Genomic DNA, 25,016 nt, shown 5'->3' on the forward strand with positions numbered 1-25,016 from the left:
AGGTTAGGGTTAGGTTAGGTTTAGGTTAGGTTAGGGTAGGTTTAGGTTAGGTTAGGTAAGGTTAGGTTAGGTTAGGTTAGGTTAGGTTAAATGAATGAACCTTGCATAGAACTGATAGCCGGTGGACAACTAAATTAACCAGGAAGTAGATATCAGGTTAGATGTGTGTACTGGTGGTGTGGCTTGCAGTGAAAGTGACGATGATAGTTATGGCAATACAGTGATGTCCACCCGCCAACTGAATGCACCGCCCCGCCCCGTCATGCCCCCACAGATGCGGAGTCGCCTGAGTGCCCCGTCCCCAGTGCGTGTGCCAGCCAGCGGGGCCTCGGGTCTGCCCCAGCCCACCGACATACCCCGACCCAAGTCCAGTGGCATCCCCAGGCCAGGCTCGCGACTCCAGGCCCCGAGAGCAAGGTGAGGACGGGAAAATATAAGTGACGCGATTATGTATTAGACAATGATACAGGAGTCTATGTTTAGAGCAAGTTGAGGACTGGAAAATATAAGTGACACAATTATATATGATGCAATACCATGATGCAAGAGTTTATATTTAGAGCAAGTTGAGGACTGGAAATATAAGTAACACGATTATATATGATGCAATGCCATGATGCAAGAGTTTATGTTTAGAGCAAGTTGAGGACTGGAAATATAAGTAACACGATTATATATGATGCAATGCCATGATACAAGAGTTTATATTTAGAGCAAGTTGAGGACTGGAAATATAAGTGACATGATTATTTGATGCAAGAGTTTATATTTAGAGCGAGGTGAGGACGGGAAAATAAAACATGACACAGTTGTATGTTAGATTTGATTATTTTATGCTATTTTATTTATTTACAACAAAGGAGACAGCTCAAGGGCACAAAAAAAAAGGAAACAATAATAAAAAAAAGCCCGCTACTCGCTGCTCCTAAAAAGAATCCAAATACATGTTAAAAGATCATACTTACAATGTCATCATAATTAATCCTTCCTCTCCAACACATTCACACATGCACACGCACACACACACACACATTCTATACAGTGATATTTTTTTTATATACAGCAAGGGAGGCAGCTTGACCCGGTAGCAGCGACGGGGCAAATTTGTGGCTTTACCATATAGCAGCGATGGGCCAAATTTGTGCCATGATATAAACCCCCCAAAATGCGTTGATATATATTATGAAATGGTTTGTGTGAGTGATGATTTTTTCTCATTTTTCTCGCGTAGAGGAAGACCATTAAGAAACATGACCCCCGCTGCTACTGGGTTAACCCGTAAACTGCGCCAGACATCTCAAGATGCTATGAGTTAGACTGCGCCAGACATCTTAAGATGACACATGTTCCAAGGTGAATATTTATGTTTCCTGCGATGCCAAAGTATATTCCAATGAACCTCGTGTGGCAACATCATCCCACTTTCGCACCATGTTGTCACCATTGTCATATTAGTTGCTCTTTATCAGCCATGGAGAGTAGAATTATGTCATCTACTGATGCCAACCAGTCTCATATAGCTCCTGCGGTCGTGACCAAGGGGGAGGCATGGGAGGGGGTAAAAAGAAAGTATTGGTAAAGAGAAAGATTGTAGTTGACAAATTTGAAAGAGACTGATTCAGATTGCATTCAAACATCAGATTCAGCTGGTCTGAGGAAGCGTGGCAAGCGTGAGCATGCTTCTGGCGCTCAAGTCACAGACACGCTGCCTCTCCAACAGTGCGGAAAGTTACTATTTAGCCTAGTCACTCACTGACACCATCATCACTGTCTGATGATTCAGAGTGGCAGAAAGATGAGGAAAACGACAGTGGGGGTATAAGAGAAGACTCAGCTAATGAACTGAGTGAGGGAGGGGTGTCAGCTGGTGTGGGAGAGGAGGGGGAGGCAGAGGGAGAACAGGAGCCTCAGAGACGCGAGACAATGTGTACTCCATTCGTCTGGTTTGATGGATCAGATTTTGTGCCAGACATTCATAAAACTTTGACAGAAATATTGCTGGTGTGACTAATGACTGGCCTCTTGATCATGATGCACAAGAGGTTGATTATCGAAATTGACAAAGTGATGTTTCCTGTGATATATTTTGTTTGTTGTAACTGGAATGAATAATTAGTGGCAAGAGAATGTTCAGACATGACTGTGCCGTGTGTCATCTTCCCTCTGCCACCATCCTATCTACCCCGTCACTACCAGCGCTCCCAAGGTCGCCTCATATCCGCAACCTTTATCGCGCCATCATTACCACATTAAGTGAATTATTATTATTATTATTTTTTTTTTTTCACTATTTGATGCTCAACATGTCTCTCTTGGGTGTTGTAATACTGTAACGTCTTTTTTTTCAAGGCAACGTTACATTCCTTCTGACGGCCACTGATTTGATGGTAACGTGGTAGCGGGGCGGTCGTCTGGCTATTTCCGAGCGGTTGTCAATGATGTTGAGACAAGCCTCAGGACAAGGGAACACTCATTCTGGGTTGTGATGGTTACCTTTAGTGCGGTAATGATGGAGGGTGGGTGGATTCCCGTGTGAACCACTCTGAGACAATGTTTAGTTAAGGGGGGAGTGGTGATAATTCACTAACCTGCGTGTGTGTGGGTGTGTGTTCAGTAATGCCCAAATGGCAGGTTGACAGGCTTGAAATTATAGCACTTACAGTAACTTAATAACTTTTCTTGTGTATGAATATAGTTACAGCCCCTGGGAGGTTAGCGGAGTGACACTTTTAAATGAATACATACATAAATGAATATTATTGAACGTAACTATCTATCAGGGAGACTGGGGAACATTTGAATGCTTATCTGTATTGAAGACCCTTGAAGTGATGACGGGTGCAGGATGGAGGAAGACACTGGGGCGAGTGAGGCGCCGGCGGGGAGGTGTAGGCTGCAGGGCGGTGTGTTCGGGGGTTGTTGGTCAAGGTGTTGATTGGAGAGGCTGCTTCTGCCCTGCTAGTTTCGCCTTGCCAAGTCGTGCTTTGTTTCGCCTCGCCTTGCTGTGTTTTTCTCCGCCTTGTCTCGCTGTGCTCTGCTGTGCCATGCCTCGCCTTCTGCCGTGCTTGTGGTGGTTGGTGGTGTTCACAGGGCTGTGATGGACGGTCACGCCAACCTCTCAAACGTGCGTCCTCACGGCTCTTCGGTCCCTCCCTCTCTGCCACCGTGCCTCGCCTTGCCTCGCCTGGTCTCCTCGCTAAGCTCCTGCCCCTTCTTCACGTGACTTGCTCTTATTTGCGCACTCAACTTCCCTTTTGATCTGTCGCTAGCTAACTAATAATCATTTTAGGGATCGAGACTGGATATGAGGATTTCAGAAACGTCTTTCATCCATTCACACCCTCATTCACGCCAATAATCTCTGCTGATCACACACACTCGTTCACCCGTCCACACATCCGTTCACCTGCTTGTTTGTTGTAATATATAATCATTCACTCACTTGCATTCTATACTCACTCACTCATTACACATTTGGAGCGTTACAATATGAGGAAATGATGGTGATGAAGATGATGAAAGAAAATGATGGTGATGAAGATGATAAAAGAAAATGATGGTGATGAAGATGATAAAAGAAAATGATGCTGATGAAGATGATAAAAGAAAATGATGGTGATGAAGATGATGATATGGGAAGAATGCACATTTGGACCGTCACAATACTAAAAATTGTCTTCCACCAGGTTATTGTTTTGCCATTTATTGCGCACCCAGGAGCTATTCCCAAATCTTAATTGTGCAGTTTATGGGTCAAAGGCAAAAAATGAAAACAAATAAATTGAACTCACCTCCCTCCTTACTCACTTCTTCCTCACACCCGCACAGGTCTGGTCTGGTCGCCCCGCGGTTCCAGGCCACCCCTCAGGAAGACTGGCGGGACGGGTGCTTCTGAGTGCTGCTGGGGGGTGCCTTCTGCCCTCCCCAGCCCGGCAACGGCGCACCTGCCACCCACACCTGCCCTGGGGACGGTGCCTGGTCCTAACTCGGTGACAGGCCAGGCGTCGCGGTGAGGCATCAGGAAGGAGTGAGTAACCGCTTGTGTCAAAGAGTAAGAGTTGAGTGTGTTACGGTTTAAGGTGTACGAGTGTAACTGTCTGGAATGTGTTACGGTTTGAGGCGTTTGGGTGTAACAATCTAGAGAGTGTTACGGTGTTAGGCGTTCGAGTGTAATGGTATAGAATGTGTTACGGTTTGAGGTGTTTGGGTGTCACAATCTAGAGAGTGTTACAGTGTTAGGCATTCGAGTGTAATGGTATAGAATGTGTTACGGTTTGAGGCGTTCGGATATAACAATCTAGAATGCATTACGGTGTTAGGCGTTCAAGTGTAATGGTCTAGAATGTGTTACGGATTAGATCTCAGAGTGTGATAGTGTGTTTGAGAGTCGAAAGCCTGTTACAGTTTGGACATCCGAGTGTAACCATTCTAAAGAGTAACAGTCTAGAGTGTTACTTATTAAAAATCCGACTGTAAGAGTATGTTGAAAGTAACAGTTTAGAATATGTTACAGTTGAAACATCTGACCGTAAGAGTATACATGAGAGAAACAGTCTAGAATGTGTGTTACAGTTTAGATCTCTTGAGTGTAACTGTGTGTCGGAAAGTAACAGTCTGTGCACTATAAATTAACCGGTGGAACTTAGGCCCCCGAGTGTAACAGTGTGTCGGGGAGTAACATTCCCAGTCACCATAAAGGAACGGATCTTGGAGTGTTAATTTTGCCACCAGTGTTACATCCTAGGAGTCTAAGTAACAGTCTAGGCACTATTAATTAACCGGTGTCAGGGTGCTGCAGTCTAGAATGTGTTACAGTTTTGACTTCCGAGTGTAACAGTGTGTCGGAGAGTAACATTTCCAAACACCATAAAGTAACAGGTGCTGGAGTGTTAGTTTTGCTGTCACTGTTACACCCAAGAAGTCATCAGTAACAGTCTAGAATGTGTTACAGTTTTGACTTCTGAGTGTAACAGTGTGTCGGGGAGTAACATTTCCACACACCATAAAGTAACAGGTGCTGGAGTGTTAGTTTTGGCATCACTGTTACATCCAAGAAGTCATCAGTAACAGTCTAGAATGTGTTACAACTTAGACCTCTGAGTGTAACAGTGTGTCGGAGAGTAACATTTCCAAACACCATAAAGCAACAGGTGCTGGAGTGTTAGTTTTGCTGTCACTGTTACATCCAAGAAGTCATCAGTAACAGTCTAGAATGTGTTACAACTTAGACCTCTGAGTGTAACAGTGTGTCGGAGAGTAACATTTCCAGACACCATAAAGTAACAGGTGCTGGAGTGTTAGTTTTGGCATCACTGTTACATTCAAGAAGTCATCAGTAACAGTCTTGAATGTGTTACAGTTTAGACCTCCGAGTGTGACAGTGTGTCGGAGAGTAACATTTCCACACACCATAAAGTAACAGGTGTTGGAGTGTTAGTTTTGGCATCACTGTTACATCCAAGAAGTCATAAGTAACACATTCAAGAAGTCATAAGTAACAGTCTAGAATGTGTTACAGTTTAGACCTCCGAGTGTAACAGTGTGTCGGAGAGTAACATTTCCAGACACCATAAAGTAACAGGTGCTGGAGTGTTAGTTTAGGCATCACTGTTACATCCCAGGAGTCTAAGTAACAGTCTAGGTTGTAACAGTGTGTAGAGCAACATTCAAGACACTAAGTAACACGTGTTGGGATGTTAGTCTCAGCATCACTGTTACATCCAAGGAGTATATCGTCACCTTCGTAAACAGATCGCCCATGTCATTGTTTTCTACTTCTCAGGAAATCATAAAAGAATTGTCGCTTTCATTCGGCTTGAGTTCGGCAGAAATGAAAAGGCCGATTCTAGAACACTCAAACCCTGAATGACGAAGGCAGCTCTACAAAAATTGACGTCATGTTGAAAAATTATGTAGAGAAAAACCTGAAAACTGTCATTATCTCATTTGGCTTAAGAGTTTGGCAGAAATGAAAAGGCCGATTCTAGAACACTCAAACCCTGAATGACGAAGGCAGCTCTACAAAAATTGACGTCATGTTGAAAAATTGATGTAGAAAAAAACCTGAAAACTGCCATTATCTCATTTGGCTTAAGAGTTTGGCAGAAATGAAAAGGCCGATTCTAGGACACTCAAATCCTGAATGACGAAGGCAACTCTACAAAAATGGACGTCATGTTGAAAAATTATGTAGAGAAAAACCTGAAACTGTCATTATCTCATTTGGCTTAAGAGTTTGGCAGAAATGAAAAGGCCAATTCTAGGACACTCAAACCCTGAATGACGAAGGCAACTCTACAAAAATTGACGTCATGTTGAAAAATTGATGTAGAAAAAACCTGAAACTGTCATTATCTCATTTGGCTTAAGAGTTAGGCAGAAATGAAAAGGCCAATTCTAGAACACTCAAACCCTGAATGACGAAGGCAACTCTACAAAAATTGACGTCATGTTGAAAAATTGATGTAGAAAAAAACCTGAAAACTGCCATTATCTCATTTGGCTTAAGAGTTTGGCAGAAATGAAAAGGGCGATTCTAGAACACTCAAACCCTGAATGACGAAGGCAACTCTACAAAAATTGACGTCATGTTGAAAAAAAACTGGAAATTGCTAAAAAATGACGTAGGCGATTATTTTATGAGGGTGACGACATGTAATGGTTTAGATTCAAGTGTTACATCGACACATGCTTGTAAGAGCCTCAATATCATAACACACGCCGTAACACACACGTACGCCTCCTTAGCGCTCCACGCCGGCCACGCCTCCGGTCGTCACGCTCCGCCAAACACAACTCGGTGCAATCGCTAATCAAGCTCCCGGAGACGAAAATGCCACTTTATTCCACATTGATTCCCGGTGGTGGTGTGGGAGTGGCCTGAGGTCCCGCCTAGTGGTTAGTGTTGGTGCTGTGGCTGTGAGCCCCGACGGATGCTGGTACTTACCCACCCACCCACCCGGCCCCCACCCAGCCCTGGACCCCACAGACACACACAAACACACATACACACACACTCATACACGCCAGGCTGGGTGCTTCGTGGCTGCACATTCCAACCCTCCCCTGACCCCCTACACTAAACCCTTCCATTAGTGCAGAGGATTGAAAAGCCTTCCTCCCTTATCTCCCCTCCTTCCCCCCTCACCCCACGCCACCTATTCCCCGCCTGCCTGAGTTGGCGACACTGGCGGTGGTGGCGGTGGTCAGTCTTTGGTGCGCGTAGACACTATATTACTAGGGTTTAGGGGCTTGAAATGACTGACTTTGCTTCTTTCAATAGCGTTAAGCAATAAGTGTCTAATGATTTTTATGGTTTGTGTGTATGTGTGTGTGTGACGGATAGCAATATCAAGAGGGATTTATGCATTGTCGCATAACGTACGTACTAGTGTGTATGTGTGCGTGTCTGTGTGTGTGTGTGTGCTTTTTTCGTGGGACTTCCAAGCCGGTGTTTTGGTAGAGGTGGACAGGGGAGAGCTGTCTGTGCACCCTCGCTGACAACCACAGACCCTCGGACACGCCATCGCAGCGACTCTTAAAACGACTCTCACCGCGTATCAACACCTTCATCAAAACACCTTAGGCCTACACTGACATGCCGATCCTGTGGACTACAAAATGACGCACTTCTGAAGTATTTTAACCCACTGACAAAACACAATGACTCTCTTGGCCATGTGTTGAACCTTCATCGAAACTGTAATGACACACTTCTGGAGTATTTTGACCCACTGACAAAACACAATGACTCTCTTGGCCATGTGTTGAACCTTCGTCGAAACTGTAATGACACACTTCTGAAGTATTTCGACCCACTGACAAAAACGAAGTGATAGATTGCACTCGACGTATTTTGAGCGAGTGTCGGAAACGCAATTTGACCCCCTGTGGAAAACATAACCGTACTTTTGATGTGTTTTGACAATCACTCGAAAACATTACGATACTCCAGTGACGTAATTTGACATCTATTCAAAATGTAATGACACGTGACGTATTTTGACCCAGTGTCGGAAACGCAATTTTTATCCCCCGTGGAAAACATTATGGTACTCTTTTGATGTGTTTTGACAATCACTCGAAGAAGTTAACGTAATTTGACATCTATTCAAAATGTAATGACACTCGACTTATTTTGACCCAGTGTCGGAAACGCAATTTGACCCCCTGTGGAAAACATTATGGTACTCTTTTGACGTGTTTTGACAATCACTCGAAGAAGTTAACGTAATTTGACATCTATTCAAAGCGCAATGACACTTGACGGATTTTGACGTACATCTGAAACCCAAATTACGAATGACACTCCACATGCTTTAGGCCGCAAGGGAAAACAAATGTATTGATCAGATATACAGTCCCTCAAGTAGTACGGTTTCCAAGAGTTCGGTTTCGGTTTTATACGGATTCTCACGGAAGATCTTTTAGGATTTTTAAATTTCCTTCTCGTCGGGAAATTTAAAAATCCTAAAAAATCTTCTTAGAAAATCCACATAAAACCAAAACCGAACTATGGAAACCGTACTATTTGAGGGACTGTATAATTTTCACGTTTCCAGTTGACAATCACGAAAAAGTTAGCGATGCATCCTCCCCTCTTCGTACTGCCGTGATAAACAGGGCTGAGGGGAAGGAGCGGTGAGTGTCGTTTTCTCGGCGTTGCTGGGATGGCGTGTCACGAGTTTAGCGAACCACCTCAACCCCTCTCCGAACCTGCGAACCTCACCCCAACCCTCACCCCAACCTCGCCCTCGCAGTACTGTCCCGTAACTCTTGTAGGTCACCCCATCCATACAATACACTTTTATGATAGTCCCCCCTCTCTCCGGCCACTCAAGACACTTCTAAACCACTTCTAAACCACTAAACAGACCCATCACGCTTGTCCCCTCTCTCTGCCTACTCAAGATATTTCTAAACCCACTTCTAAACCACTAAACTGTCCCGTCACTCTCTTAGGTCACTCGCTCCATCATCTCCCCTTTTACGATAGTCCCCCCTCTCTCAGCCTACTCAAGACACTTCTAAACCACTTCTAAACCACTAAACAGACCCATCACTCTTGTAAGTCACCCCCTCCATCTCCTCCCCTTTTACGATAGTCCCCCCTCTCTCCGGCCACTCAAGACACTTCTAAACCACTAAACAGACCCATCACGCTTGTAGGTCGCTCTCTCCATCACCTCCCCTTTTACAATAGTCCCCCTCTCTCTGCCTACTCAAGACATTTCTAAACCCACTTCTAAACCACTAAACAGACCCATCACTCTTGTAAGTCACCCCCTCCATCACCTCCCCTTTTACGATAGTCCCCCCTCTCTCAGCCTACTCAAGACACTTCTAAACCACTTCTAAACCACTAAACAGACCCATCACTCTTGTAAGTCACCCCCTCCATCACCTCCCCTTTTACGATAGTCCCCCCTCTCTCCGCCCACTCGAGACCCTTCCAAACCACTCGGAACCACTCATGATACAGTCTCCCCCTCTCTTAGTCCTCTCAACCCTCTCAGCCCACTCGAAACCCTCTTACACCGCTCAACAACCACTCCCTTTGAGCTAGTACAGTCCCTATTAGTTCTATAGCCCACTCAAGAACACCTCCCATTTCCTCGCTCACCCCTCTCATCCCTCTCATCCCCCTCAAGGCCTCTCTCTCCTGTCCTGTCATTTGTGATACGTTTTTTTATATCTTTATGAGTATGTAGTTTTTGGCTTCATTTTTGGCCCCCCACAACCTTTTCTTTTAGTGGTGACCAAGTGTGGAGTGTTTTAGGAGGAGGAGGAAGAGGAGGAGGAGGGCTTGATGTTAAGTCTTCCTCCTATATTCCCCTCTTATGGATGTGTGAAGTGTTGGTCTTTGATTGGAAGAGAGAAGAGGAGGAGGAAGAGGAAGAAGAGGAGGAGGGCTTGTTGTGTGTGTTTCCATATTCCTCACTCTATTATATGTGTGAAGTCTTGAGTTTGGGTTGAGAAGGAAGAGGAAGAGGAAGAAGAAGAGGAGGAGGGCTTGTTGTTAGTCTCTTCCATATTCCTCACTTTAATATATGTGTGAAGTCTTGAGTTTAGATAATGAAGGAGAGGAAGAGGAAGAGGAAGAAGAAGAGGAAGAGGAAGAACGTTACTGATCCTGAAAAGCATAATTTATTGTAATTTCCATGTATAATCTTTTTTTCCTTCGCTTCATATATTCCTTTCCGTCGCCGCCTACAAGATTGCTTTCCGACCCGACCTTGCCTGTACCCCAAACGACCCCATGTTGAAGTATTTACGGATATTCTCCAGACATTTACCAAGGTTTAGGGATACTAGTTAGGGGACATTATCCTTGATTTAGGGATAGAATAACCACTCTCTCTGCTGTTGAAGGTATTGCGTCTTAATCTCCATCCTTTGCCACGATATTAGGCTCCTTCGATTCCATGCCAGACTAAAGAATGTGTATAAGTATGTGTTGCGATTGTGTATGTGTGTGTGTGTGTGTGTGTGTGTGTTTTAGCTCCTAGTGGTGGGTGCGTGATTGTTAGTTTGTTAGTTCGTCCTTATCCTCGGTCTGCCTTGAGTTGAAAGAACGAAACTATGTAGAAGGATGACCAGTTCTCGTTCTTATAACAATTTGATTTTTTTTACTTGGTGCGAATATCCGATTCCGTTTCCTCTTTTCCTAATGTTAGCGCTGATCGGAAGAGTGCGTTCAAATCGGTGAATGTTTATCTCACTCACATGCGTCCACCGTTTTCGTTCTGATAACAATTCGATTTTTTTTTACTCAGTGTGAATATCTGTTTCCGTTTTCCTCTTTTCCTAATGTTAGCGCTGCTCGGAAGAGTGTGTTCTAATTGGTGAATGTTGATCTCACTCATGCGTCCACTGTATACGTGAAAAATTAATACAGTCATCCCTTAAATAGTACAGTTTTCAATAGTTCAGTTTCAGTTTTATACAGATTGTCTGGAAGATCTTTTTGGGATTTTTAAATTTCCTGCTCGGTTGGGAAATTCAAAAATCCTAAAAAATCCTCTATGAAAATCCACAAAACCGAAACTGAACTGTAGGATTTTTAAATTTCCTGCTCGGTCGGGAAATTTAAAAATCCAAAAAAAATCTTCAATGAAAATCCACAAAACCGAAACTGAACTACAGGATTTTTTAATTTTCTGCTTGTCGGGAAATTTAAAAATCCTAAAAAAATCTTAGAAAATCCACATAAAACCAAAACTGAACTATAGGATTTTTAAGTGTCCTGCTCGGTCGGGAAATTTAAAAATCCCCCCAAAAATCTTCCATGAAAATCCACTAAACCGAAACTGAACTATAGGATTTTTAAGTTTCCTGCTCGTCGGGAAATTTAAAAATCCTAAAAAATCCTCTATGAAAATCCACTAAACCAAAACTGAACTATAGGATTTTTAAATTTCCTGCTCAGTCGGGAAATTTAAAAATCCTAAAAAAATCTTAGAAAATCCACATAAAACCAAAACTGAACTATAGGATTTTTAAATTTCCTGCTTGTCGGGAAATTTAAAAATCCAAAAAAAATCTATGAAAATCCACAAAACCGAAACTGAGCTATTGGAAACCGTACTATTTAAGGGATGACTGTAGTGTCCCTCGTGGTCCTCGGTGAAATTGATCGTCCTGCGGAGTCCGAAATTGACCCAAATCGTCCTCGCTCCCTCCTGCCAAAAATGATTCCTGCCTCGTGTTTTTTTTTTTTTTTTCTTCTTTATTTTTGCTTCTTTGTGGATCTGTCGCTTGCATGTCCCTCCAGTGTGTGCGTGTGTGTGTTTGTGTTTGTTTTGTATCTGTGTGTGTGTGTATCTCTGGCTGTCTCTACTGGTGTGCATTTGTGTGTGTGTGTGTGTGTGTGTGTGTGTGTGTGTGTGTTTGTGTGTGTTTGTGTCCCTATTCCGGTGCCTTGCCGATAGCCGTTCTTCATTGCGTCGCGCCTCCACTCTCCTTCCGGCTTGGTGTGCTTAGCCTGTTAGTATTTGTTTATTTATTTATTTATTTATTTATTTATTTTTTAATGCAAGATGTTAGCCATTTACAAAGCTTCATCTCTCTCTTTCTTTCTTTCTTTTTTTTCTTTCTTTCTCTTTCTTTCTTTCTTGTTCTGTAACTTTTTTTCTGAATGTGATTTTTTTTTTTTTCACTAACTTTTTTTTCATTTTTAAGTCTTGGTCCATATCCTTTTTTTTTTCTGAAGTGTCTCGTGGCTTATTTTTCTGTCTTTACTCTGTGTGTGTGTGTGTGTGTGTGTGTGTGTGTGTGTGTGTGTGTGTGTGTGAAGTGTTTATGTCCTTTACCGTGAAAAAAAAAAATTGTATGCATTCTATATGAGACAGTTTCCTTACACCAACATTCACTATTAGCTCAGAAATTTTCACTCCAGTTCTCTCTTTTCATCTTTCCCAATATCTCCTCTCGTTCGTATTTCCCTTCCATATATTTGATGGTTCCAGTATTTTAACAATCCCAGATATTACTGTTACATTCTCTGCATGGAAGAGTAATTTAATATGCATGCACACAGTCTTTCCAATTATCATGAGGAATAGTTAACTTTTAAGCATTTCTAAAGTTCACAGAGGAGGTTAGGTGGGTTCCCGTGAGTGTTTTTTATATTCATGGTGTAGAACCCTTGTTAAACTATCACTAGGCTCGTAAAACAACCCATGGAAATACCCACACAAGATACAGTCCACTCTCTCTCAGCCCTCTAAGCCTTAATGTGGGTATTTTTTTACATTCATGGTGCAGAACCCTTGTTAAATTATCACTAGGCTCGTAAAACAACCCTTGGACATACCCACAACAAGCTATACGAAAGCCTTAATATGGATGTGGGCATGTTTTTCTCGTTCATGGTGTAAAAGCCTTGTCAAACTATCACCAGGCTCATAAAACTACCCATTGAAATACCCACACAATAACCTGTATGAAAGCCTTAATGTGGGCGTACTTTTCATGTTCATGGTATAGAAACTTACCAAACTATCACTAGGCTCATAAAACAACCCATGGAAATACCCACACAAGATACGGTCCACTCCTTCTTGGCCCCGTCAGCCCACTCATGAAGCCTTGTACACCACTCCAAAACCACTCAAGACATTCAAGATACAGTCCTTCCCTCTCTTAGCCCTCTCAGCCCACTCAAAGCTCCCTTACACCTCTCAAAAACCACTTAAGATACAGTCCACTCTTTCTCAGCCCTCTAAGCCTGAATGTGGGTGTACTTTTCACATTCATGGTATAAAGCCTTGTCAAACTATCACCAGGCTCATAAAACTACCCTTGGAAATACCCACAACAAACACTCTGAAAACCTTATCAAACTATCACCGGGCTCATAAAACTACCCATGGAAATACCCACAACAAACACTATGAAAGCCTTATCAAACTATCACCAGGCTCATAAAACTACCCATGGAAATACCCACAACAAACACTATGAAAGCCTTATCAAACTATCACCAGGCTCATAAAACTACCCATGGAAATACCCACAACAAACACTATGAAAGCCTTATCAAACTATCACCAGGCTCATAAAACTACCCATGGAAATACCCACAACAAACACTGAAAGCCTTATCAAACTATCACCAGGCTCATAAAACTACCCATGGAAATACCCACAACAAACACTATGAAAGCCTTATCAAACTACCACCAGGCTCATAAAACTACCCATGGAAATACCCACAACAACCTCTATGAAAGCCTTATCAAACTACCACCAGGCTCATATAACTACCCATGGAAATACCCACAACAACCTCTATGAAAGCCTTATCAAATGTGGGTGTGTGAGCCCTGAAATGTATGAGATTGAGCCTGTGATTTTGTGCTCGGCTGCCAAAATAATGCTCACGGTGGAAGTTAAACAAATGAAGAAGCTTGGTCCTTTGAATATAGTTAGTCTTGGGTAGTACTAGGAAGTGTTGTCAGATATTCACATACTAGAGTACTGAACGTCGCTGTCTCAGAATGTTTCACGCAACCAAGACAGTGGAATGAAAACCGCTTGAGAACTTGAACATCCTTGCTTCTCTATGCATATCTTTTTAACTATATTTCTTCCTATGGCAATCTCTCTCAGTACATGCCTTCTGATCCATCTATCTCTATCTCTTTATATGTCTATCTATCCTTGTCTTTAAATACAACATTCAGGCGTCTTCAGTCTCTTCACGCCACTTGCAATCTCAGCATCACAAAACGTTGAATGATAACACGTGTGACCTTCCCTAGCGTTTACAAGTTCCCGACACTCATTGCACCTTAGCCTTGTGATACACTGAAGGGGTTTACGCATCAAGAAGCATGTCCTCCCTTTAGCTGGTAGATTCAGGCGACGTACATACATGCATACACTCCCCTGAAGGCTGTTCGTGCAAAGTGAGACAAAAAACAGACTCGCTCCCTTGTGATACAGTGAAGGAGTTTACGCATCAAGCAACATGTCCTCCCTTTAGCTGGTAGATTCAGGCAACATACATACATGCATACACTCCCCTGAAGGTTGTACGTGCAAAGTGGGATAAAAAACAGACTCGCTGCCATAACGGTGATGCCTTAGACTTACTGGAGCTCCTTGGAAACAGTGATAGAGTGGCAGACTTAATATTTCAGATCATGTTAGTGTTAGAGTTGTCATACGAGCTCTTGGTGATATACAGTGAAAGACCATATATAAACCTCCTTGTAAACAGTGATATGCATAGTGGAAGGCATCTTATTTCCGTCAGTGAGAGAGGTGTTGATAGCGCTCTTTGTAAACAGTGGAAGGAGTCATATTTCTCCTTGTAAACAGTGATATGCATTGTGGAAGGCTTCTTATTTCCGTCAGTGAGAGAGGTGTTGATAGCGCTCTTTGTAAACAGTGGAAGGAGTCATAATTCTCCTCGTGTCAGTGTTGCCAAGTTGCCAATCGAGCTCTTCAGAAACAGTGATATATATACATTGGAAGACAACATATTTCTCCTCATGTCAGTGTTAGAATCATGTCAATACAGCTTTTCGGAAACAGTGATATATATATACATTGGAAGACAACATATTTCAACTCGTAAGTGTTAGAAAGACTCATGTTGATACAGCTCTTCAGAAACAGTGATATATATATACATACAATAGAAGACACCTTATCTCTACTCATGTCAAGTGTGGGAGAGTTTACTATAAAAAGCTCCTTGCAAACAGTGATAGAATGAAAAAAGAATCATACTATTTCCACTTGTGTCGATGTTAGAGAATGTTGTAGCCTCTTGAGTTTATATAGAGTGATTGTGTGTGTGTAAATGTGTGAGAGGGAGTGAGTGTATGTGGGTGTGAGAGAGAGAGAGAGAGAGGGATAGTGTGTGTGAGAGAGAGTATATGTGTGTGTGTGTGTGTGTGTGTGTGTGTGTGTGTGCGTGTTTGATTCAGACCCGCCCATCTTCGTTGACATACAGTGAAAAGCAAACTTGTGAGAGCGAGAGAGATAGATATGTATATACCCACAAGGTTTTAAGTGTGTCTTGAAATTAGTATGTGTGTCTGTGTGTGTGTCAAGGAAGGTTAAATCAGAGTGGATCATCATGTTTTCCAGTGTGTGTGTGTAGGAGAGTCTTTCAAGCACATTTCTGAGTTGATGGAGGAAAGATTTTGTGTCAGATATTCACCAAACATCTCTGCAAATAGAGTCTTGAGGAGCCACACAGAACAGGGGTTTCATATTTAATCTTTTATTTTTGTTGTTCATATTTATCTCTTATTTTATGGTAGGATGTTGTTACTTCTTGGTTTGAATTGCTGTTTTATGTGGTGTGGATTTATAAGTATTTTGTAGCATTTTGAAGAATTTTGAGTCGTGGCTCAGGAGGAAGTTGAATTGCGGCAACATTGCTAAAGAACCTTGAGTCATAATTTTGTAGAATTTGGGACAGAAGGATGAATTACTTTGTCTTAATCTTGTGGGTTAGTTATCATTCAGGTTTGCCAGTGTATTCATTACAGATAATTATTTGTCTAAAATATATATAAAGCTCTATGACCCTGAAAAAACAGTCTCACAAATCCATTTCTCTGAAGAGTTAAATTACTGAAGAAAACTTTTATCTCCACATCAAACACACACTCGGCTCACAACCAAGAGAGCTCGGGTTCGATTCCCGGGCGGAGTGGAAAAATTTGGGCGGCTTTTCCGATACACTACGCCCCTGTCCACCCAGCAGTGAATGGGTACCAGGTATTAATCGAGGTTTGTGTCCCGTCTCCTGGGATCTGTTCCCTTCTCCTATAATTCCTTCCCCTCCTGTTTCTCTCCGGCATATGACCACAGATGTTGCGCCGACTAAACGAAACTTTCCTTTTTCACATAAAAAAAGTGGAAAAAAATCTTGCATTGCTATAACATTTTTTCTTACAAGTTAAAAAGAAAGAAAGAAAAAGAAGGAAAACACCAACTCAGCAATGAAAGCCAAAAAGCAACAGGCATTCAGGACATTTTATTTTATTTATCGATCCATTTATTTACCCATTCATCCATTCGGTATTTATTTTACGTATTATTTTGAGAGGGAGCGCAATTTTTACTTTGTCCAATTTCATGATTTGGAACTGGAGTTAAGTGGGTTGAGCTTCACTCTGAGCACAGCAGAGAGACAGGAGAGACTGGCCGAGGGGAGGGTCATGGTGTGTGTGGGGGGGGGGAGGGGATGGGCAAGGGAGGACGAAGGAAGGGAGAGTAAATGGAAGTGGGTGAATGGAAGGAAAGAAGGGAGGAAGGAAAAATATAAGTGATAAATGGATGGAAGATTGTCTGGCTGAATGGAGAGAAAAAAAGAAGGGGAGAAAGGAAGGAAGGAAAGAAAAAGAAATGGTAAAAAATGTTGAAATGGAGGGAGGGAAGGGGAGGGGCAAGGGAGGAAGGGAGGAAGAAGGAAGGGAGGGTGAATGGATGAAGGTTAAGAAGGAAGGAAGGAAGGGAGGAAGGAAAAATACAAGTGATGAATGGATGGAAGAAAGGAAGGAAGGAAGAAAAGGAAAGGAAAGGAAGGAGGAATGGAAGTGCTGTCTGGCTGAATGGAGAGAAAAAAAGAAGGGGAGAAAGGAAGGAAGGAAAGAAAAAGGAATAACTAAAAATGTCTAACTGGCCAGGCGGATGAAAGGAAGGAAGGAGAGAAAGAGAGAAAAAGAGAGAAAGGGAAGACGATGGCTGTATATTACGAGAGAGAGAGAGAGAGAGAGAGAGAGAGAGAGAGAGAGAGAGAGAGAGAGAGAGAGAGAGAGAGAGAAAGAGAGAAGAATATGAAAGTTTGTATGAAGAGGGAATGTGAAAATCCAGCAAGAGAAAGAAAGAGAGAGAGAGAGAGCATGAAAGTTTGTATTTAGAGAGTGTAAAAGTTCATTAAGAGAGAGAGAGAGAGAGAGAGAGAGAGAGAGAGAGAGAGAGAGAGAGAGAGAGAGAGAGAGAGAGAGAGAGAGAGAGAGAATGAAACTAACCACATATAGCTCAACCACATAAACAACTACTACTACTACTACTACTACTACTACTACTACTACTACTACTACTACTACTACTACTACTACTACTACTACTACTTATAATGCATGAGATCGCACACTGTAAATTCCCCTCGTAAGGCCGTGCGACAGATCAGAGAGGAAGGCAGGAGGGCGGGTGTCGTCTATCTCCCGTCGCCTGTGTTGTCCCTTTGTCCCTCGGCGCTGTCAGTAGTGGGCGAGTTTGAACCAAGTGCCAAGTGTCTTCCCGCCTCTGAAAGACACACACCACCTTTGACGTAACGCGTATGTAGCCGATAGTCTGTCTAGAAACTACTACTACAACTACCATTTCCATTACTATTACTACTACTACTTCTATTATACTCCATTCATTCAACTTCACAAATAAGCTCCTCCCTTTTTTCTCAATCCTTGTATATCATTGGTCAGTTCACAGGTAAGCCACGCCCCTTTCCAACTCAAGAGGCGTGTGATTGGTGGATGCTGGGAAAGGTTGATTCTTAACTTCACAAATAAGCTCCTCCCACTTTTCTCAATCCTTGTATATCATTGGTCAGTTCACAGGTAAGCCACGCCCCTTTTCAATTCAAGAGGCGTGTGATTGGTGGATGCTGGGAAAGGTTGATTCCTATTGGTGCTTGCTTGTCTAGTGGGAGGGGCTTATGTGTGGGGTTACTGTGAACTACTACTACTACTATCACTACTACTACTACTACTTCTATTTGTACTGGTATGGTTTCCGAGCATAGACGTAGCGATTCTATTAATTTCCTCCACTTATAGGTTCGCCAAATTTGCAAGCAGCGTCTTTTTACTCGCACGCCGGTTCTGTCGCTTATATCATCATCTGCCGTTGTTTCTCATCCTTATTGTCGTAGGTCTTGGGTAGTCGAAGTACAATAGCGGTTTGTGCCTTAGGTGACATTTTAATTAAGCTAGTGACATATGCAATCAACCACCTTCTGTCTGTTTGTGTGTTTATGTGTGTGTTTGTCGCACTTGTTAATGGGCGCCTGATCTCCTTAGTGGGTGTAAGATGAGGAGGGAGAGGAGAGGGAGGAGGAGGAGGCAGAACAGCAAGGAACAACAGTAACAGTGATATTAAAGGTGTTTTATATAGAACGAACAACCTGTATTAACTTCTATGTATGTGTGTATGTGTGTGTGTGCTCATCTGACTGTTCATCCTCCTTTTTGGGCTGGTTGATAAATGGGTACCTGGGGAAAGCTAGGGAAGGTAAACTGTGGCAATCCCGGGTTTCGTGCGTGTGTTGGTGAGGGCCGATGCAACACTGCCGGCCTCACTTCATTCCTAAATCATCCGTGTTTGTTTCTGAGTGTATTGCCGTTTTCCTGTCCGTGGCGCCGCTGTGTGAAGGTGACTTTTTTTTCCACTCAGTCCTGTACTTTTGCCTGTCCATCATGTTTCCTGCTTCATATTTTGCTTTCATTTGACCGCCTTTTACCGGCCTGTGTTGAGTGGCATAAACAAGTAAAGGAGAAGCCCACTGTGTACCAGCCAGTCCATGAACAATCTGACAATCTGGCAACGTTGGGAAATGCAGACAAAAGTTAAGACATGAATACATTACTAATCGTGTCCACAACCCGCCGCTCCCATAAGAAAAATCGAGCAAGTTGCCAACTAGAAAAATATAATGTTTACTTTTCTTGAACTCACCCAGGCCCAAAACGACAGAGATATAGATTCTACGTCTCCGCTACGAACAAAACTGATATTTTCTTCCATCATAACTCACATTGATAACTTCGGAAGATTGTATTGTTTGTATAATCCATTTTCTTACGTCATCGCTCACATTGATAACTTCGGAAGATTGTATTGCTTTTATAATCCATTTCCTCCATCATAACTCACCTTGATAACTTCGGAAGATTGTATTGTTTGTATAATCCATTTTCTTACATCATCGCTCACATTGATAACTTCGGAAGATTGTATTGCTTTTATAATCCATTTTCCTCCATCATAACTCACATTGATAACTTCGGAAGATTGTATTGTTTGTATAATCCATTTTCTTACGTCATCATTCACATTGATAACTCCGGAAGATTGTATTGCTTTTATAATCCATTTTCCTCCATCATAACTCACATTGATAACTTCGGAAGATTGTATTGTTTGTATAATCCACTTTCTTACGTCATCATTCACATTGATAACTTCGGAAGATTGTATTGCTTTTATAATCCATTTTCCTCCATCATAACTCACATTGATAACTTCGGAAGACTGTATTGCTTGTATAATCCATCAGAAGTGTTTATTTACGAAGATACAGATTATTATGTTTGCGCTACGAACAAAGCTAATATTTTCTTACGTCATCACTCACATTGATAACTTCGGAAGATTGTATTGCTTGTATAATCCATTTTCTTACGTCATCATTCACATTGACAACTCCGGAAGATTGTATTGCTTTTATAATCCACTTTCTTACGTCGTCACTCACATTGATAACTTCGGAAGATTGTATTGCTTGTATAATCCATCAGAAGTGTTTATTTACGAAGATACAGATTCTTATGTATACGCTACGAACAAAACTAATATTTTCTTACGTCATCACTCACATTGATAACTTCGGAAGATTGTATTGCTTGTATAATCCATCAGAAGTGTTTATTTACGAAGATACATATTATTATGTATGCGCTACAAACAAAACGTATTTTTTCCCCTCTTATCGTTTACGTTGACTGGACTCTTTGCCTCGGAAGATTGTATTGCCTGTGTGGCCCTTTAGAAGTGTTTATTTATGAAGATACAAATTAAGTCTCTCGGGAAAGCTGTTTTTGTATGTATATTCGGTAACGGCACTCTTGTCTCCCTGTCGTGAATGTATCGGCAGCTACGTATGTATGTATGTATGCATAGTGAATGAGCTTGATTTGTATGTACACTGCTGCCTATTCTGCCTTACTGCCATGACTGACTGACTGACTGACTGGCTGAATGGCTGGCTGAATGACTGGCTGGCTGACTGACTGATTGACGTGCTGGCTGGTGAAATAGCTGACTGACTGACTGACTGAATGACTGGCTGGCTGACTGATTTAACTTGCTGGCTGGTGAAATAGCTGATTGACTGACTGACTGGACGACTGACTGGCTGGCTGACTGACTGACTGACTGGATGACTGACTGGCTGATTGACTGACTGACTGGACGACTGACTGGCTGGCTGACTGACTGACTGACTGGATGACTGACTGACTGACTGGCTCATTCACACACATACCCACCCATATACCCTTCCCTTCCCCCCCCCTAACTCCCCCTCCCACATAAGCTAAATAGTCCAGGGGATGTTGAGTGAGGGAACACTTAAGATCTGGTAACACTTTTTCTTTTTTATTGTTATTTATTTTTTTACTTATTTATATTTTTACCACTAGATTTTCTCTCAAGTAATGTAGCTTTACTTCTATAGAGGTTTACTTGGTTTTTATTTATTTATTTATTTGTGTTTATATATGTAGGCCTATATTTACAAGTTTTCAATGGCGTTTTCGTTTTTCTTTTTACCTTCCGAGTGAAATATAGAAAAATGTGTAACTGGATTAGACCTTTTTTTTTATTTATTTATTTATTTTTTTTTTTTGTCACTGCCATTTGAAGTGAAAAAAATTTAGTATGTTTTGTGTATGAAGCAAAATTATAATTGATTTGATCGGCCCATTGGCATGTTGCTGTTGTTGTTGTTGTTGTTGGCATTTAAACCTTCTCCAGCATACCCCTCCTCCTCCTCCTCCACCCCCTTTTCCTCTGTCTGCTGTTGTTTATTCTTCCTTTGTGTTCTTTTGTGTTCCTCTTCCTTCATCTCCCCCTTTGTAATCTTCTCTTCCTCCTCCTCCTCCTTCTCCCCCTTTGTCATTTTCTCTTCCTCATTCTCCTCCTCCTCCTCCTCCTCCTCCTCCTCCTCCTCCTCCTAGCTATGAAGAATCTGATACAGGTCTGGAAGTACCTAAATGAGTTCAGTAACGTCGATCACACTTATTTTTTTAGCTTTAACTAACCCAAGAACTAGAAATTAATGATGGTCTTTGGAGTCGAGCAAGGCAATGCAATACAGACATAAACAAGAGCTTTTATTTATATATATTTCCTCTCTCAAACCGAGTCATCTGCCACAGCAACAAGCATCCTGGAGAGGAGAGGAGAGGTTAGTGCAAAAACGATCAATTCCTTTAACCCGGCAGCTTCGGCGGACCCCATATAGGGCGGGCTCGGCTCAAAACCCTTAATTCGAGCTAATTGTAGGTGGTGGCGGCATAGAGCAACCCACCATGCATGCCCTGGGTCGTTGTGGTGGGTGAGTGATCTTGAGGTGGGCTTATTTGTCATAGGTGGTGCTGTAAGGTCATGGCAGACTGAATTAGCTATCCATACAGTAATCACTTGTCAAATTCTCTATAGTAGACAACAAGCGACCCTCATCTAGATGCCACGCGTCACGAGACTGTTTATTTTGTAACAAACACCACCCAAAAACAATGGAGTTTGAGTAAAAGTAAATATTTTTAACGGCTTTATGGTTATGAGAGGAGTACTCTGATATACATTCCATGCTCTTTTCTTAGTCTCAAAATGCAGTGTAATGTTGACGTTTCTCGGCCACTTCTCGGCTTTCCCATAGCCAAAGCCCACGGGTTAAAAATTGCACTGAATGTCACTTTTCTTTTTCCTCCTTCTACTCCTTGCCCTCATCATCACCCTCTTCCTCCTCCTCCTCTTCATCATCATCATCATCATCATCATCATCATCATCATTATCATCATCATCACACCGCAAGCCAAAGTAGATAATTGCCTTTCTACTCCTGTAACCTCACTAATATCCAAACACCTCTCTAAAACTGTATGATGGGACTTTTGCATGTGTGTGTATGTACCTCTAATAGCCTTGTCAACTCACCTGTCTCTGTGTACCATAATGTTGATGTGTATATTGTGTGTGAGTTTGATGTATACTATATTGACGACCTTTATTTTATGGGGGGGCGGAGAACGTGTATGTATGTGTGTGTGTGTGTGTGTGAATAATGATGACAGCAACTTAGATACACACACAAACACTCACACATACACACACATATACGCACACATACGCACATACACACAAGCACAAACACTACCCCCATACCCCCCTACTTGCCTTAACCCTCCTCCTCTTCCCCAACATACACACACACCTGCCCCCCCTGTCCCGCCCCCAATACTACACAAGAGTACAGGTGTGTAGGATAGATAGAGAGACACAGCCCAGTAATTAGTCCACCTGCATGTTCATCTTCCTTCCTTATCTAATCTTTTCTATCTTTTCTATTCTTCCTTGTCTTTCTTTTCTCTTTTTTTTCTATTTTTCTAATTTTTTTCTATTTTTTTCTATTTTCTCTTTTTTTAATTTTTTTTTTCTATTTTTCATTTTTTTCTACTTTTCTATTTTTCCTTTCTTATCTTATCTTTTCTACCTTACTTTATCTTTTCTTCCCGTCTTTCTTTTCTACTTTTCTTCCTCCCTTCCTTATATTATCTCTTCAACCTTTCTCCCTTTCTTCCTTTCCTTCCTTCCCTTCTCTGCCTTTCCTACATTTATCTTTTCTTCCTCTCTTTCTTCCTTCTTACTTTTCCTTACTATCTTCCTAAATGCCTAACTTTCTCACCTGTCCTTTCTTCTTCAGGTAAAACTAATTAAGGTGTAGATTTAAATAAGCCAGTGATCGTAAACTAATATATTCCATGTCATCCAGAGAGAGAGAGAGAGAGAGAGAGAGAGAGAGAGAGAGAGAGAGAGAGAGAGAGTTATCTAATGGAACGCATCCCAAATATTGTTATAAAAAGAGAAGAATTATTATAGAGTATTGTATTTCCCTCCCCCCCCCCTTCCCCCAGATGCCCCCCATAGGTAACCCCCCCCCAGCAGATACCCTTTAAAAATATCACCCCCACTTTAGTAATAAATTTAACTATTATATAACCCCCCCCCCCCTCCAGCACCCCCCCACTAACCCATCCACTCCCCCACACAATAAATATATAGAATTGCACCCATAACGCACCCCATCTCCACCCCGATAAATATTAAAGTGCAGTATTGTGATAAACAGATTAACTTCCCCCTTCTATAAAACTACCTTAGAACCCATTACAAGTGCCGCTAACTAACCCCTCCGCTACATCCACCCCAGTAAATATGAACTACGGTATTGTGATATGTAATGTTGACCCCAGTACAGTACCCCCCCCCTCCAGGAAACCAGTAATCCCCCCTCCCCAAACGTACACCCACCCCAGTAAAATATAAACTCCAGTATTGTGATAAATACAATCTTGTCCCGCCAGTAATCTCTCCAACACAATAGATTTTACGCCCCACCCAAGCCCCCAAAACACCGCTTCAACACCCCTCCATACACCCCTCAGCCTCTCACACTCCTTCCATCACCCCTATACCAAGTAACCCCCTTTATTTGCCCACCCCAGCCCCTTTCACCCCTTCAACACCCCAGTAACCTCCTTCATACTCCCCCCAAGCCTCTCACCCCTTCCATCACCCCTATATCTCAGTAACCCCCTTCATTTGCCAACCCCAGCAACCTCCATACACCCCTCGTTTCTATCACCCCTTCCATCACCCCTCCTTCATATGCCTACCCCAGCCCCTTCACCCCCTACTCTAACACCCCAGTAAAATATATCCCCCCTCCCCACCCACCCCACTAAATCTATAAAGTAAGTCATGCCCTCCCCTCCTCCCGCAGTTAATAAAGAAATAATATTGTATGCTCCCCCCTACTAATCACCCCCCCCCTCCCCAGATTCCCAAGAGTATGTATTGCCACCCCATTAATTAAGGCATCTATATGTATTAAATCCCCCGTATTATCCCTCCTAATTAATATGTTAAGTATGATATTGTATGCATCCTAATGACCCCCCTTACCCCCTCCCTCCCCCTCCCGTCCCTTACTAAATGATCTCAGCTTGTGATTAAGATATATATAATTAGTCCCCATCCCTCCCCTCCCCCCTTTCCCCCTTAGGTCTATATAAGATGGAAAGAGATATAGAATGAGATGAATAAAACTCCTCTAAATGATCCCTATTGTATTGTATAATGATAAGATTGCAAGAGTAAAACTACACTATTATTGCTATTTCCTTCATTATTTATTTAGTTTTATTATTGTGACACTCTTGTGAATCTTTAGTGTATGCTTGTAAGTTAACCTGTTTTTCTCATTTATTGATTGATTGATTAATTGATAGTTTATTGTTGCAAGTAAACAACAAAGGATTTTTTTTGATGTGGTAACACTGCAACGCTCGGCTCGTGCAAAAAGCTAAAAAAAGGTCTTGAATGGACGCATGGTAATTACTTTACTCTATTTTCTTCCCCTTTTCTTCTCTTCTGCTTCTCTGTGTCCGTGATAAAGCAATGGCTGGTGTATTTAAAAAAG

The 25,016-nt window shown here is 42.2% G+C and overlaps 1 protein-coding gene and 1 long non-coding RNA gene across 9 annotated transcripts in view; one reads left to right on the forward strand and one right to left on the reverse strand.

Moving 5' to 3' along the window:
- The window catches only part of LOC126982339 (SLAIN motif-containing protein 2-like), a 42,356-nt gene extending 37,644 nt beyond the window's left edge, over positions 1–4,712 (forward strand). For 5 of the 7 annotated variants that reach the window (XM_050834349.1, XM_050834352.1, XM_050834351.1 and 2 more), the window contains 2 exons: positions 275–417; positions 3,829–4,712. In XM_050834349.1, coding sequence (XP_050690306.1) covers positions 275–417; positions 3,829–3,895 — 210 coding nt within the window. In that variant the 3' untranslated portion in view covers positions 3,896–4,712. Of the gene's footprint in view, positions 1–274; positions 1,354–3,828 lie in introns of all 7 variants that reach the window. The other 2 variants (XR_007735107.1, XR_007735108.1) reach the window with 2 other exon arrangements.
- A 4,192-nt stretch (positions 4,713–8,904) lies between these two features.
- LOC126982348 (uncharacterized) lies at positions 8,905–24,422 on the reverse strand. Of its 2 annotated transcripts, none has more exons than XR_007735117.1 (3): positions 23,028–24,422; positions 9,295–22,873; positions 8,905–8,978 (listed from the first exon to the last, which is right to left on the reverse strand). It is a non-coding gene; the product is annotated as an uncharacterized LOC126982348 (long non-coding RNA). The 2 variants fall into 2 exon arrangements; XR_007735116.1 differs by lacking the exon at positions 8,905–8,978 and adding an exon at positions 8,979–9,087.
- Between the last annotated feature and the right edge of the window lie 594 nt (positions 24,423–25,016).

Source organism: Eriocheir sinensis, chromosome 50, assembly GCF_024679095.1.
Source record: "Eriocheir sinensis breed Jianghai 21 chromosome 50, ASM2467909v1, whole genome shotgun sequence".
In the NCBI taxonomy this organism is placed as follows: Eukaryota; Metazoa; Arthropoda; class Malacostraca; order Decapoda; family Varunidae; genus Eriocheir; species Eriocheir sinensis.